This window comes from Nomascus leucogenys, chromosome 6 (genome assembly GCF_006542625.1).
Source record: "Nomascus leucogenys isolate Asia chromosome 6, Asia_NLE_v1, whole genome shotgun sequence".
In the NCBI taxonomy this organism is placed as follows: domain Eukaryota; kingdom Metazoa; phylum Chordata; class Mammalia; order Primates; family Hylobatidae; genus Nomascus; species Nomascus leucogenys.
Window position 1 is genome coordinate 51,752,282 of NC_044386.1, and position 14,048 is coordinate 51,766,329.

Sequence of the window (14,048 nt, forward strand, 5' to 3'; positions counted from 1 at the left end):
GAATTCCTAAAGGATGTATTTGATAAAACACTGAGTAAAGAAAATGGTAAACATCTATACAAATCCAGATAAATGTTGCCCATATAAAACAAAAACAATAATAATATCTAATTTGTAGACTGACAATAAAGGACAGAAAAAAATAATGATATTAACAATAACAATGTGAACCAGGAGGAGGCTGAATGAAGAAGCTTCAGCATATGAAGTCCATACAATGTAAAAAAGGAGAGTTAAACATTGTTTGGCTTTGAACTTTTTAAGTGATATGGGCAATTCTCTAAAATAACTGAAATAGGAATAAAAATAGAATAAGAAAAAACCTCAATCAAAAAAAGAAACAAAAATTATAAAAAAGGACAAATAGAAATAAAAATTAAGATGGTAGGAAGTAGATCCAATTATTTCAATACTCACAGCAATTGTAAATAAACTAAACTTACTATTTAAAAGATATAGATTATCAGATTAAAACATGAGAAGGATGACCCCTACAATTAAAGAATTGGGCTTCAATTAAATATTGCATTAGAGGTCTTATTTAACATAGTAATAAAGAACAATAAATTAATTAGATGGATAAGAACTGGAAAGAAATGCAATTGGCATTACTTACACAGAAAATACAAAAAAATCTCAGGCAAATCATTAGCCATATAGTACCTTGCAGAAGAGAAGGATTCAAACAAGACACAAACATAGTGATAAATTCCACACTAAAAAATTTTTTTCCTCAAAAGAAAAGAAATTAAAAAGATGAACCACAAACTGCAAGAAGATATTCTGCAACATTATCTATATTCTAGAATATACAAAGAATTTCTACAAATCAATTAAGATAAAACACTAGAAAAATGGGCATAGATATTTCACAGAATAGAACATGTATATGGCCAAATAAACAAACAATGTAATTATCAATCCTATTAGTAATTAGAGAAAAGTAAATGAAGATGACAATGAGACACCATTTTAAAATACTAAATTGGCAAAAATCAGACATTTGATAATACCAAGGTAGGAGAGATTATGGATCAATGGAGCGCTTATACATTAATGATGGAAATATTCCTTTGTATGTCCACTTTGAAAAACAATTTGCCATTATCCTGTAAAGGTGAATATTCTCATACTCAACAACTCAGCAATGTGGCTCCTAGGGATGTTTCCTAGAGGAGCTTGTACTTGCACAAGAATGTGTGTAGTAGCATTATTTGTAATAGGAAAAACTAGAAATAACCAAAGTGTTTCATTAGCAGGAAACCAGATTAACTGTAGTATATTCACAGATATTATTCAGCAGTGAAACAGAATAAACTATAGCTACAGTGATATGACAATATAGATAAACGCTAGAAACAAAATGTGACTTTAGAAAGAAAGCCTCAAGAAAACAACACACAGGTCAAAATAAAGCAAAACTAAATTATATATAGTTTATGAAAACATATATATAACACTATAATCTAAAAAAGCATAATTCAGGAAAATAACTGTCAGGGGAAGAAGGGGAATGGCACAAGGGAAAACACAGCTAAATGGAAGTTAGAAATACTGGTGCTTGAGTTCTTAATTGTTCATTATATCATTATGCTTTATAACTTAATGTTACATATATATGTGTGCAAGTGTGTGTGTGTATATTATTTCATAAGTATCACAATTTATTCAAAAATATAAAACAGTTAAAAACAAACAAACAAAACCTCTTTGCTTATTTAGTGAAGGAATTGGAGCTTGAAGTCATGTCCCAGCCCAATTCTTTCCATTAGACTTAAAATACAATCTAATCATGTCAATGACAAGCTTAAAAATTTTTTAATGATGCTACAGCACTATGGATAAAAGCACAAATGCCCAGTCGTGCTGAATAAAATAAGACATTCATAATTTGAATTTCTCCAGTCTCTTTTACCATTCTATGTATGCATTCTAGACAACATTAAATATTTCAGTTTCTTGAATGCAAAATATTTTTTATACACTAGTATTTCTAACAATCAGTAACTTTATAATAAAATTATAGTAAAAATCATAAACATTTTTTCTTGAGGTGAGATTTTGCTCTGTTGTCCAGGCTGGAGTTCAGTGGCATGATCATATCTCACCGCATCCTTGAACTCCTGGGCTTAAGCAATCCTCCTGCCTCAGTCTCCCAAGTACCTAAGACTACAGGTGCATACTACCACACCTTTCTAATTACTTTATTTTTTGTTGAGATGTAGGCCTTGCTATGTTGCCTAGGCTAGTCTAGAACTCGTGTGTTCAGGTGATACTCCCACCTTCATCTCCCAAAGTGCTGGGATTATAGGAATGAGCCACTACACCTGGCTTAAAACTAGTAAAATATTTTAGCAGTAGAAACTTAAAGTAGATAATTACAAATGGCTTTTCCTTCCAAAAGTGCTGCCTCAGTTTCTTCAATTGCAAAGTGAGGGTGACATCCTTTACCTCATATATTTGATGTGAGGATTGAATAAGGTAGTACAGGACACAGCACTCACTGACAGGGAGTGTAGTTTAGGCAACGCCTATAATGTGAACAAAGTTATCACTTTAAAAGTTGTATCAATACAGTCAAACTGAAGGGAAAGAGCTGGCTAATTTTTATAACAAATTACAGTATAATGCCATTTAAATATAATTTGCACTCCCACCCAACAAAAAGAAACAATGTCTCCCCCTACATTCTGCCAAGGCTTCCCATGATAAGTCTTTAAGAATGTTGTATCATTCTTCACCTGTAGGTTTAGGTTTACCTTTTATGATTAAATTAGGCACTCTACCTTCAAGTATTTTATTTTGACATTGGTAGAACACACAGAGCTATTTTTCTGTAAAAATTTGGCAAAACTATAAGGTTGTACATTGTTAAGAGGATTCTTAACCTCAGCATTCATAGTAAGATAATGGAAACATAATTTCCAATACACCTGAGGGTTTAATTGAGGTATAGACTCAGTTTGTTCAGATTAATCCCATGAAATGACAAAAAGTTTTAAAACCTAAAGCCAATACTTTATAAAAACCATGGATTGTTTCTTATGGAAGTAACTTGGTTTATTCAGAAATTAGTATTTCACATATACAGAGGTTATAGATATGTATAGAGCCCTAATTGTTTCCTGTGGTGCAATGAGAAGCCACAAAGGACAGGGGTTGAAGTAGGTCATGCAGAAAACTTGCCTCTAGAAATCTGTTCCTTTTATGATTTTAAAGAGATTAAGAAGCCCCTTTAAAAATTTTTGATCTAGCACAGAACTGAAATATATGATACTTTCCATGTGAATTGGGAAGGAATAACAAAAATCTTTTGTACAAATCTGATTTTAGGCAAGCCAAATTCGGACACTCTGAAAAGAGATTTTGAATAATACCACAATAATTCCTTTTATAGTTTTGTCAAGGGCTTTTACTTATGTTTTTTCATTTGATCTTTTCAATTACCATATAAGGTAACTATAAAGAAAAATGGCTCAGAAAAATCTTCAAACTCGCAAGTAACCTGCTGTAAACACCCACAGGAATGTGGCAGGCAGTGTTCCCTTTCTCTCTTTCAAAGAGCACAGCCTTAGGGCTTAGGCGTTTGTCTTTCCATCAAATATCGGCAACAAAATTTCTTAAAGATGTTATGCTCCGTAGTACCTGCCCTTCACTCTCTCCCACACACATAAGACACAAAGCGCACACAATTAGACTTTCAAAGCAACTTTACTAATGTGTAGGAAGATCTCAGATGCATAAACTATATAAATTAAGCTAGTTAAATCTAGTGTTGTCACTCACTTCAGCTTGGAATTAATGAACATCAATCAGACTCCAAAAAGTGTCAAAATGTTCTTTTGTAGATAATGCACATTTTTAACACTAGCCTGAGAGAAGCTCTCCCAGTTTGAAACAAACTGTTTTAGCAACTGCCTAATATCAACTGAATAGCTTTCTAGCCTTCTAATCATACATGGACAAGTAAAGTAACTGTTTTAAATCACTATTACTAGGAACCAAGTTTTTCACTCTAAAAGAAATAAAAATCCTTATAATGTTAAATATGAATTGGAACTATCTGTGTGAACTCATGATACATAACTATGTATTTTTCCTGGCTCTATCCATTGAAGCAATGACATCCCAAAAGTAATGAATTTACCAGATCTTAGTTTCTAATACCATTTCCTATTAAAAGAAACTATAGCTTCTTAGAAAAACAATTGATTCCGGGTCTGAGGCAGAAAAAAAGTACAAGTGAACTTGCCTGTTGTACCAAAAAGACAAATGAGGCCATGCCATGAAGTACTTGGAAGGGTTTCCACTGGCAAAATTTGAGAGAACTAGAGCATCAAAAAGATTATTATCAAAAAGATTAGCATCAATATGCTATAATAAATTATTATAGCATATAATAAATTATAGCATAATAAATTATAGCATATTGAATTAAAAAGAAAATCCATAAGATCATAGTGATCTCAAAAAGGGGTGGAAAGAGAAAGAAATAAAGAACAGGGGAAAAAGGAAAAGCTCTTCTTTACATAAGAATACTGGCTAACTAATGTAGGAAGAAATCATGTAATTAAAATTTCACCATTTTTCAATTCTCAATGTAATTATTCAATTTATGCAGGAATCATCAATGAATACTAAAATCACTGGTGAAAAGTTTTTGGGAAACAGTTCATAGTCTGAAAACATCACCCCATAGATTATTACTACTTACAAAGAGAAAAAATAAACCTTTATAATGGAGAGATTGGGCAATCACCACTTTAATCAAGTAATGAAAGTTATCACAAATATTAGAACAATTTGCATTATGTGCATCCTAATTTGATGCAACAATAAAGTATGAATTCACCTATGAATTGGTTAACCATACAATTTATCAGCTAAAAGGTTCATTTCTGAGAGTGAAATTACATGTTATTAATAATTATACTCAAACGATAAACTAGACATAGACAACCCTGGATTTATCCTTACCTGTTTAAGTATCCTAGCCAACATATTTAGACTGAAACTAATCACAACGAAACATTCAGACAATTGACCTGTCCTCTTCACAAAAGTCTAAGTCATGAAAAACAAAAACAGGACTACTCTAGATTAAAACAGACTAAAGATACATAATAACCAAATAAACTGTGACGAGTTTAAATGCTATATGGGGGAAAGCTACAAAAGGTATTTTTGGGTCAATTAGGGAAATTTGAATATGGACAGTATATTAGATGATATTATGTAATTTTCATTAATTTTCTTAGGAGTGATAATGGTACTGTATTTATTATACAGGAGGACATCTTTTTTTTTTTTTACACAAGTGTCATAGCAACTTTATTTGAAATAGTAAAAAATGGGAAACAACCAGTGTAAATGTCCATCAACAGATAAATAGATAACACTAATTGTAGCATATCCATACAACGAAATACTACTTGGCAATAAATGTATGACCTATTGATACATGCTACAACAAAAATGAGTGTCAAGTTATTTATTTTGTGTGAGAAAGCCAAACCAAAAAAAGGAAAAGAGTACATATTATATGATTCAATTTATATAATATTCCAGAAAATGCATCTAATCTATAGTGATTAGATATAGATCATTGATTAGAGATGGGGTTGGAGAGTGTGGAAGTGTGCTGTGGGGAAAGGTGGATGAGAAAGATCATAAAAGGTCAGGCAGAAACTTTGGCAGGGGATGGACAGGTTCATTTTCTAACTTGTAGTGATGGTCTCACAGCTGTACACATACGAGAAAACTTTAATACTCTTGAAACATATGTAGTTTATTATATGTTAATTCTTCCTCAAAAAAGTTATTTTTAAAAACTGTAAGGAAGGCTGGGCACGGTGGCTCACGACTATAATCCCAGCACTTTGGGAGGCCAGGGCAGGCAGATCACCTGAGGTCAGGAGTTTGAGACCAGCCTGGCCAACATGGTGAAACCCGTCTCTATGAAAATACAAAAAAATTAGCCAGGCGTGGTGGTGTGTGCCTGTAATCCCAGCTACTAGCAAGGCTGATGCAGGAGAATCGCCTGACCCCAGGAGGCAGAGGTTGCAGTGAGCCGAGACTGCACCACTGCCAGCCTGGGCAACAGAGCAAGACTCCCCCTCAAAAACAAACAAACAACAACAACAACAAAAAACCTGTAAGGCAAAAAACAAAAAACAAAAGAGAAGATCTATCTTAGTAAATGTGTTCACCATTAGGGTGTTTATAAAAGAGATGTCATTCTTTATTAATACAGGAGAATATTCTTAGAAAATGTACACTTAGGTCGGACGTGGTAGCTCATGCCTATAATCCCAGCACTTTGGGAGGCCAAGGCAGGAGGATCACCTGAGGTCAGGAGTTTGAGACCAGCCTGGCCAACATGGCGAATCCCGTCTCTACTAAAAATACAAAATTTAGGCAGGTGTGGTGGTGGGCACCTGTAATCCCAGCTACCTGGGAGGCTGAGGTGGGAGGATCACTTGAACCCAGGAGGAGGAGGTTGCAGTGAGCCAAGACTGCACCATTGTACTCCAGCCTGGGCAACAGAGTGGGACTGTCTCAAAAAAAAAAAAAGGAAAATGTACATTTAATATTTAAGGGTGAAGTGTTATAAAGCCTGAAACTTACTTTCAATTGATCAACCAAAAATATATATAATATATAAATACACACTCACATATATAATAAAAAGAAATAGAGAAATAAAGTAAATATGGCAAAATATATAGGTATTCAATGCAACTCTTCTTTCAAATTATCTGTAAGTTTGAAGTTTTTTTCAAAATAAGTCTGAGGGAGGAGCAGTCCAAAAAAACATTTTTTTTTTTTTACCTTGAAGTCGCTCATCAGTGAATATTTTGTTTGTTTGGTTCCAGGTGCTATCTATAAATATAATTTTTTTCAGTGTTGTGCCTTTGCACTTGCTGTCATTCAAATCACAGAACTCTTGTTCTTCAGTTCTTTTGCGTTTAAAAGATGGCTTGTCAGGGTCATCATTTTTGCCTCTAACATTATTTTGAATCCTTTTTTGCAGATGAAAAGAAATATCTTTTATTGAGATAGACTGAGGTCCAGGAAAAACAAGTGCAACCTAAAACAAAGAAAATTGGGTTAGCAGTGTGCTACTATGATCTTCAAAATGTATAAATTTTGATTGACTTAAAATTTTAAGAAAGACATGTTGAATATCTGAGAAACAAGCACTAGGTTGGTTCTATTGTATATGGTTCTTTAATATGTATGGTAAAGTTTTTGGCTCTCCCCTACTAATTTATAATCATAATATACTAATTATAACTACTATTTCAAAATAAGTTATTCACTGACTGATAGATGCCAAGTTAATCATACTTGAAATAAAAAGACTAAATTATATAATTTTTCATAAGATAAAAAGCAAAGTACATTATACTTCGTAAAAGAACCACTGAAAACTGTTCAATGATTAAATGCCATTTTCATCTATATCATAAGCCAAAGATAAAGCAAATGATATAGTGAATGCTGGTGAGGAAATGGTGGTTTGAGGGCAGGATTAAATAGCATAACTTCATGGAAGCAATTTGACAATTTAAATCAAGAGTCTTAAAATATTCATACCCTTTGGTTCAACGATCTCATTATGGGAATGTCATAAAATAATCCTAAACACACTTACAATATCTAAGTATATTTATTACAGTGAAAAATTAAAATGAAAAAATCTAACCTTCCAGGAAAAATTACATAAATATGATACCATTTTTCTTTCCGCACATTTTTACTGAGATTTATGTTGTTAGAGCTTCCAATGTCTGAACAGCTCCTGGCACAAAGCAGGCACCAAGTAAATATTTGTTAAATGAATAAATGTTGGAGAATCAAGGGAATTTTATCCCCATATGTTTCTCTATTTCCCAAATTTTCTTCAATGAGCACACAAATTTTTAAAATAAAAAGATAAAAACAAAATCACAATAAAATAAAATTACAAAACAAAAAATCTTGGCAGGGCACAGTGGCTGATGCCTGTAATCCCAGCACTTTGGGAGGCCAAGGTGAGAGGATCACTTGAGCCCTAGGAGTTTCAGACCAGCCTGGGCAACATAGTGAGACCTGTCTCTACAAAAAATAAAAATATTAGCTGGGAGTAGTGGCGCACACCCATGGCCTCAGCTACTCAGGAGCCTGAGGTATGGGGATTGCTTGGGCCCAGAAATTTAAGGCTGCAGCAAGCTGTGATCATGCCACTGCATTCCAACCTGGGCAACAGAGCAAGACTCTTAAAAAGCAAAAACCTTGAATTTTATACATTTCAAAGTTGTAAAAGTTTTTAAATATTCATAATACATGAAATATATTTCCCCATATATCCAGTTAGCAAAGTCCAGGGCTTCTGAATTTTCTTAAATTATAAGCATATCACATCTCCTTACAGAACATAGCACTACATTCTATTTAATCAACATAAACGGAGTCTAGCTGACCAGAGAAGGAAATATTTTCCTAGATCCAAAACTCAAATATTATTTACAAACATAATTTTTTATATAAACTCAACCAAAATAATACATATATATAGATATAGATATAGATATAAATAGGAAAGTAAAAATTTACCAAGTTCTTCCTGGAACAAATGAATGCACTAATTTTTAATTTTGTTTCTATATTAGCCACACCAACAAATGGCCTCCAGAGACCAAAAGGCTTTTACACGCTTCTTTCAGTACCCAAGGCCTAATTTTTTGAGACACATTGTAAAATTACTTTTCAGCAAGAAGACCCATAATATCTCACCAATGTGACAACTGCAACTGGGTGAAAACCAATTAAGAATCTAAAAATGAGCAACGAAGGCCTCTGAGCAGCCAAAAGAAATGTTATAAAGCCTATGCACTAAAGCTCTTAATTTAGGAGGATTCCTGAATATCCTAACTCAGTCTTTCTTCTTTTAGAAGAAAGAAATTCCAACGAATATTTGTAATCTGGTTTCCCAGTTTGCATCAAATTAGATCATCTATATGTAGCACAAACAGGAGAAGGAGAGGAGAAAAAGTAAAAGCAGGCACAATAGTATTGGCAAGGAGTAAAAACCTGAAGAAATAAGGCAGAAGAGCTATAAAATGCAGAAAGACTCAAAAACGCATAGCAGTCTAGAATCATCTGATCTTTGAAGATATCAATGAAATAAACTGTATATTGTCTAACACTACCTGAGCATAATACTTTATTAAGAAAAATATTAAATTATGTTTGAGTAAGTTCAGAAAGGCAATGGAGGTTAAAATTCATTTTTATATCCAATGTGAAGAGTTATAAAAACTAAGTTGCCTACTTCATGGTCCTTTTCTTCATATTCTGGAATACAAGGATACGTGTAAATGTTTACAAATTCAGGTGCTAAGAGTTTTGCATGTATAGCAGTACTTTTGCCATCTGTTTCATTTGGATGTTTAATGATGTCAATCTTCAACGGAAGCTAAAGGTAAAAAAAAGGACAAATAAAAAAACAAATATAAACATTCTAATTTTTATGTTAATAAAAAGGTCTTTAAAGCTAAATAGGAAGCTCACAATAAATTCCTATAAATACACATATGGTTTAAAAGATATACCAGAATATTAAGAATGGTGATCGTTACAAAACCAACCCAAATTTCTTCCTTGGCATTGTTATTCATGTATTAGGACAACTATTTTCAACTCATTTAACAGAGAATCTTAAAGAAAAGCTCCAATGTCATTTTCATTTAAGTTATATTAACTCCAATTCTTTGCATTTCACCATGTGTGCCAAGGACATTTTTATAAATCCTATAAACTTTAGGTTTGCCTATTTTATGTCATTTTATTTTATTTTTATTTATCTTGAGATAGACTCTCACTCTGCCACCCAGGCTGGAGTGCAGTGGTGTGATCTCGGCTCACTGCAACCTCCGTCTCCTGGGTTAGGCAATTCTGCCTCAGCCTCCCAAGTAGCTGGCATTACAGGCACCTGCCACCATGCCCAGCTAATTGTTGTATTTTTTTAGTAGAGATGGGTTTTCACCATGTTGGCCAGGTTGGTCTTGAACTCCTGATCTCAAGCTATCTGCCTGCCTCAGCCTCCCAAAGTGCTGAGATTACGAGTGAGCCACCACACCCGGCCTCTTACGCTATTTTAAAAGGAAATGTAAGTTTAGGCAAAAAGCTTCAGATCTAAAATTCAAGTTGAAATTCTGTTCCTTGGACATACTTTCAAGTCAAAACTGTTATCCTTTGCAGGAAACATCATGATTTTCAGCATCACATTTTCAACAGCACAAATTAAATAATTATTAATTAAAAAAATAGTAACAATAGATCTAAGAGGTGTAATCTTTATATCATAAACTCTCTTCAAAATCATCTTGCCTAAATAGTCCCCAATCTTTCTGGCACCAAGAAGGACTGGTTTAGTGGAAGACAATTTTTCCACAGACCAGGGTTGGGGGAGAGGGTTTGGGGATGATTCAAGTGCATTACACTTATTGTGCACTTTATTTCTATTATTATTACATTATAATATATAATGAAATAATTATACAACTCACCATTATGTAAAATCGGCGGGAGCCCTGAGCTTGTTTTCCTGCAACTTGATGGTCCCATCTAGGACATGGGAGACAGTGACAGATTTTCAGGCATTAGATTCTCATAAGGAGCATGCAATCTAGGTCCCTTGTATGCACAGTTCACAACAGGGTTCATGCTCCTATGAGAATCTAATGCTGCCGCTGATCTGACAGGAGGCAGAGCTCAGGTGGTAATGTGAGTGATGGGGAGCGGCTGTAAATAGATGGAAGCTTCGCTTGCTCTCCAGCTGCTCACCTCTTGGTGTGCGGCCTGTTTCCTTATGACCAGTACTGGTCTGTGGTCTGGGGATTGGGGACCCCTGTTGTCTAAGTATTTCCCTTAAAGTTTCATTATTTGTTATAGATGTTGTTTGTAACATGTCTTTATGCAAAAATAATATTCTCTTGGATTTCGTAAATTGCATTTTTTTATTTCACTTTGGCTTTTTTGGTTTAGCTCTCTTTGTAATGCTTATACAAGTACTGCATTCAGCCATGATTATGAAAAAAATGCCAAATCATATCTCCCTTACTATATATAAGAAACCCTCTGGAGATGTGTTCTTGACTTCAGCTTTTAAATGACCTTTTGTTTTATTTGGTAGTTCCCACCATCTCCAAGTTCCCATCCCATGCTAAATAAGTAGGATTCTAGGAATTTACCCTGGGCACACTATTTTACCCTGGAGGACAAAACTATTTTTCTTATGTCTTAAACTGTACATATTTAAAGTGTACAATCCAATAAGTTTTAACATATGTTAAATTCTTGAATCCATTGCTACAGTCAAAATAATGATTTGCCACTATCAAAAGTCTTCTCATGCCCTTCTTCCTTCTCCTCTCACCATCAACCACTGCCCTCCTCAGGCAATCAGTAATCCACTGCCACTATAGTTTGTACTTTCTAGAATTTTATATAAATGAAATCATACAATATACACTCTTCATTTGACTTTAGCTAAGAATAATTATTTTGAGGTTCTTCCATGTTGTGTGTGTGTATCATTAGTTCCAAAACTGTTTTTGAATGGAGCAGCTACTAAATAATTTCAATTTCACATTTTTTTCTTCCTGGACAATTATGTTGGGGACAGAACCATATAAATAATACACCCCAGGAAGACCTTGGCCTACAAATAAATTCCTCAAATAGTTTTCAATTAGGGTTTCAAACACTGTATCTCCTACCCTCCCCGCTTAAGCCTAGCAATTATTTATAAGTTAGGCCCAATGATCATTTATAAGTTAGGCCCAATTGCTTCTAATCATCAAACCAACTTCTAGTTATGGGAAATTTACCATTTAAGTTAGCAGTTCACAAATGATTGTACATCAGTCTACTTCTGGCTGAACACTACATCAGAATTTCCTCATGACACTCGGTCTCAGTTGAAACTACCTTCCCTCTTCCTAGGGTCTCTGAGCACCATGTCAGTATTATCTTAGCCCAGGGAAGGTAGGAAGTAAGAAAAGAAAAAGAAGCAGATCATGACAAGAAAAGAAAAAGAAAGCAGATCATAAAAGTGACCTTCTTATATGGCTGACGAGTAAAGCTGAAAATTCCGAAAGCGATCAATATTTCTGACCAGCTAGCTATCTTGGAGGGTATCATTTATATCAAGAACACAGGAGTGTTATTGACAAATTTTATAAATCATGTGCCTAGCCTATTTTTTTAATTATATGATAAAAGAAAAAGCTTTATGAACTAAAGTCTGCAAGCATAATTATGCAAAACCTGTACACAGCCCAGGTATTGTTAATTTTCCATGAGCATGAGATCTCTCGCATCATAAAACCAAAGCACAGAAACAGATCAAATAATGGAAATCCATGTTTGTGTTCTAGTTCACACATGTTAAAAGAAGATTATTTCTTAAGCAATGAGAAGAGTACAGAGTAACAATAATAGTGTTGACCACACAGGAACAGAAAACCAAACAACACATATTCTCACTCATAATTGGGAGTTGAACAATGAGAACACATGGACACAGGGAGGGGAACATCACATATTGGAGCCTGTCTGGGGGTGGGGGGCTAGGGGAGGGATAGCTTTAGGAGCAATACCTAATGTAGATGATGGGTGCAGGAAACTACCATGGCACGTGTGTATCTATGTAACAAACCTGCAAGTTCTGCACATGTATCCAAGAACTTAAAGTATAATTAAAAAAGAAAGAAAGAAAAAAATTTGCTTTTTCACAAGCTACAAAAACATTTGCTCTGAGGCTTCGTACGGACATTAAAGCTTAACTCTGTTTAAAAAAAAAAAAATAGTGTTGACCAGAGGGCAGTCTGAGTAGAGACATTCTGTTTTCAAACAAGTAAAGAATATCAATCTGCTCTCGAACACCTATGTTTTATAAAAGAGACTTACCACAAATCTTTCTGCCCAAGTTTATCAAAATGCTACTGACAAGGAGACCTAAGCATTTTCCCATGGGATTATCAACTTTCCCCAAGAGAGCCTTTTAAATTCTAGGCTCTAAATTCCTATGGCCTAGCGAAGTGTAACCATTATAACATTGCACCATAGTGCAGTATTCATATGCTTGTGATGATGCTGATGTAAACAAACCTACTGCACTGCCAGTCATATAAAAGCATGCTATACAATAATGTTTAATAATGATAATATAAACCTGTTACTGGTTTATATATTTACTATACTACACTTAATTTTTTTAGTTTTAGAGTACACTCATTCTAATTAGAAAAAAGAAATGTCAACTGTAAAACAGCCTCAGGTAGGTCCTTAAGGAGGTATTCCAGAAGGCATTGCTATCATAGGAGATCACAGCTCCATACATTGCCCCTGAAGAGCTTCCAGTGGGACAAGATGTGGAGGTGGAAGAAGACAGTGATATTGATGATCCTGACACTGTGTAAGCCTAGGGTAACGTGTTTGTGTCTTGGTTTTCAACAAAAAAGTTTAAAAAGTAAAAATAAATAAATAATAAAAAAAAGGAAAAAGGTTACAGAATAAGAATATAAAGAAATAAAATATTTTTGTTCAGCTGTACAATGTGTCTGTGTTTAAATCTAAGTGTTATCACAAGTTTTTAAAAAAGTTTATAAAGTAAAAAAGTCACAGTAAGCTAATTTATTATTGAAGAAAAATATTTTTCATAAATGTAGTGTACCCTAAGTATACAGTGTTTATAAAAACTACAATAGTGTACAGTAACATCACAGGCCTTCACATTCACTCACAACTCACCATTGACTCACCAAGAACAACTTCCAGTCCTGCAAACTCCATTCATGCTAAGTGCCCATAAAGGATCACTATTTTTATACTGTACTTCTACTGTACTTTTCTATACTTATATTTGTTTAGATACACTAATACCATTGTGTGTACAACTACGTACAGTATGCAGTACAGTAAAATGCTGTAAAGATTTTGTAGGCTAGGAGCAATAGGTATTGCCCAGGTGTATAGTAGGCTATACTATGAAGGTTGTG

General features: G+C 34.1%; 1 protein-coding gene across 4 annotated transcripts in view; it reads right to left on the reverse strand.

The window, feature by feature from the left end:
- DTWD1 (DTW domain containing 1) overlaps window positions 1–14,048 on the reverse strand; it is a 35,323-nt gene that overhangs the window by 14,653 nt on the left and 6,622 nt on the right. For all 4 annotated transcript variants that reach the window (XM_012507146.2, XM_030814107.1, XM_030814108.1 and 1 more), the window contains exons 3-4: window positions 9,317–9,460; window positions 6,832–7,090 (exon numbers count right to left, since the gene is read on the reverse strand). In XM_012507146.2, coding sequence (XP_012362600.1) covers window positions 6,832–7,090; window positions 9,317–9,460 — 403 coding nt within the window. The remainder of the gene's footprint in view (window positions 1–6,831; window positions 7,091–9,316; window positions 9,461–14,048) is intronic.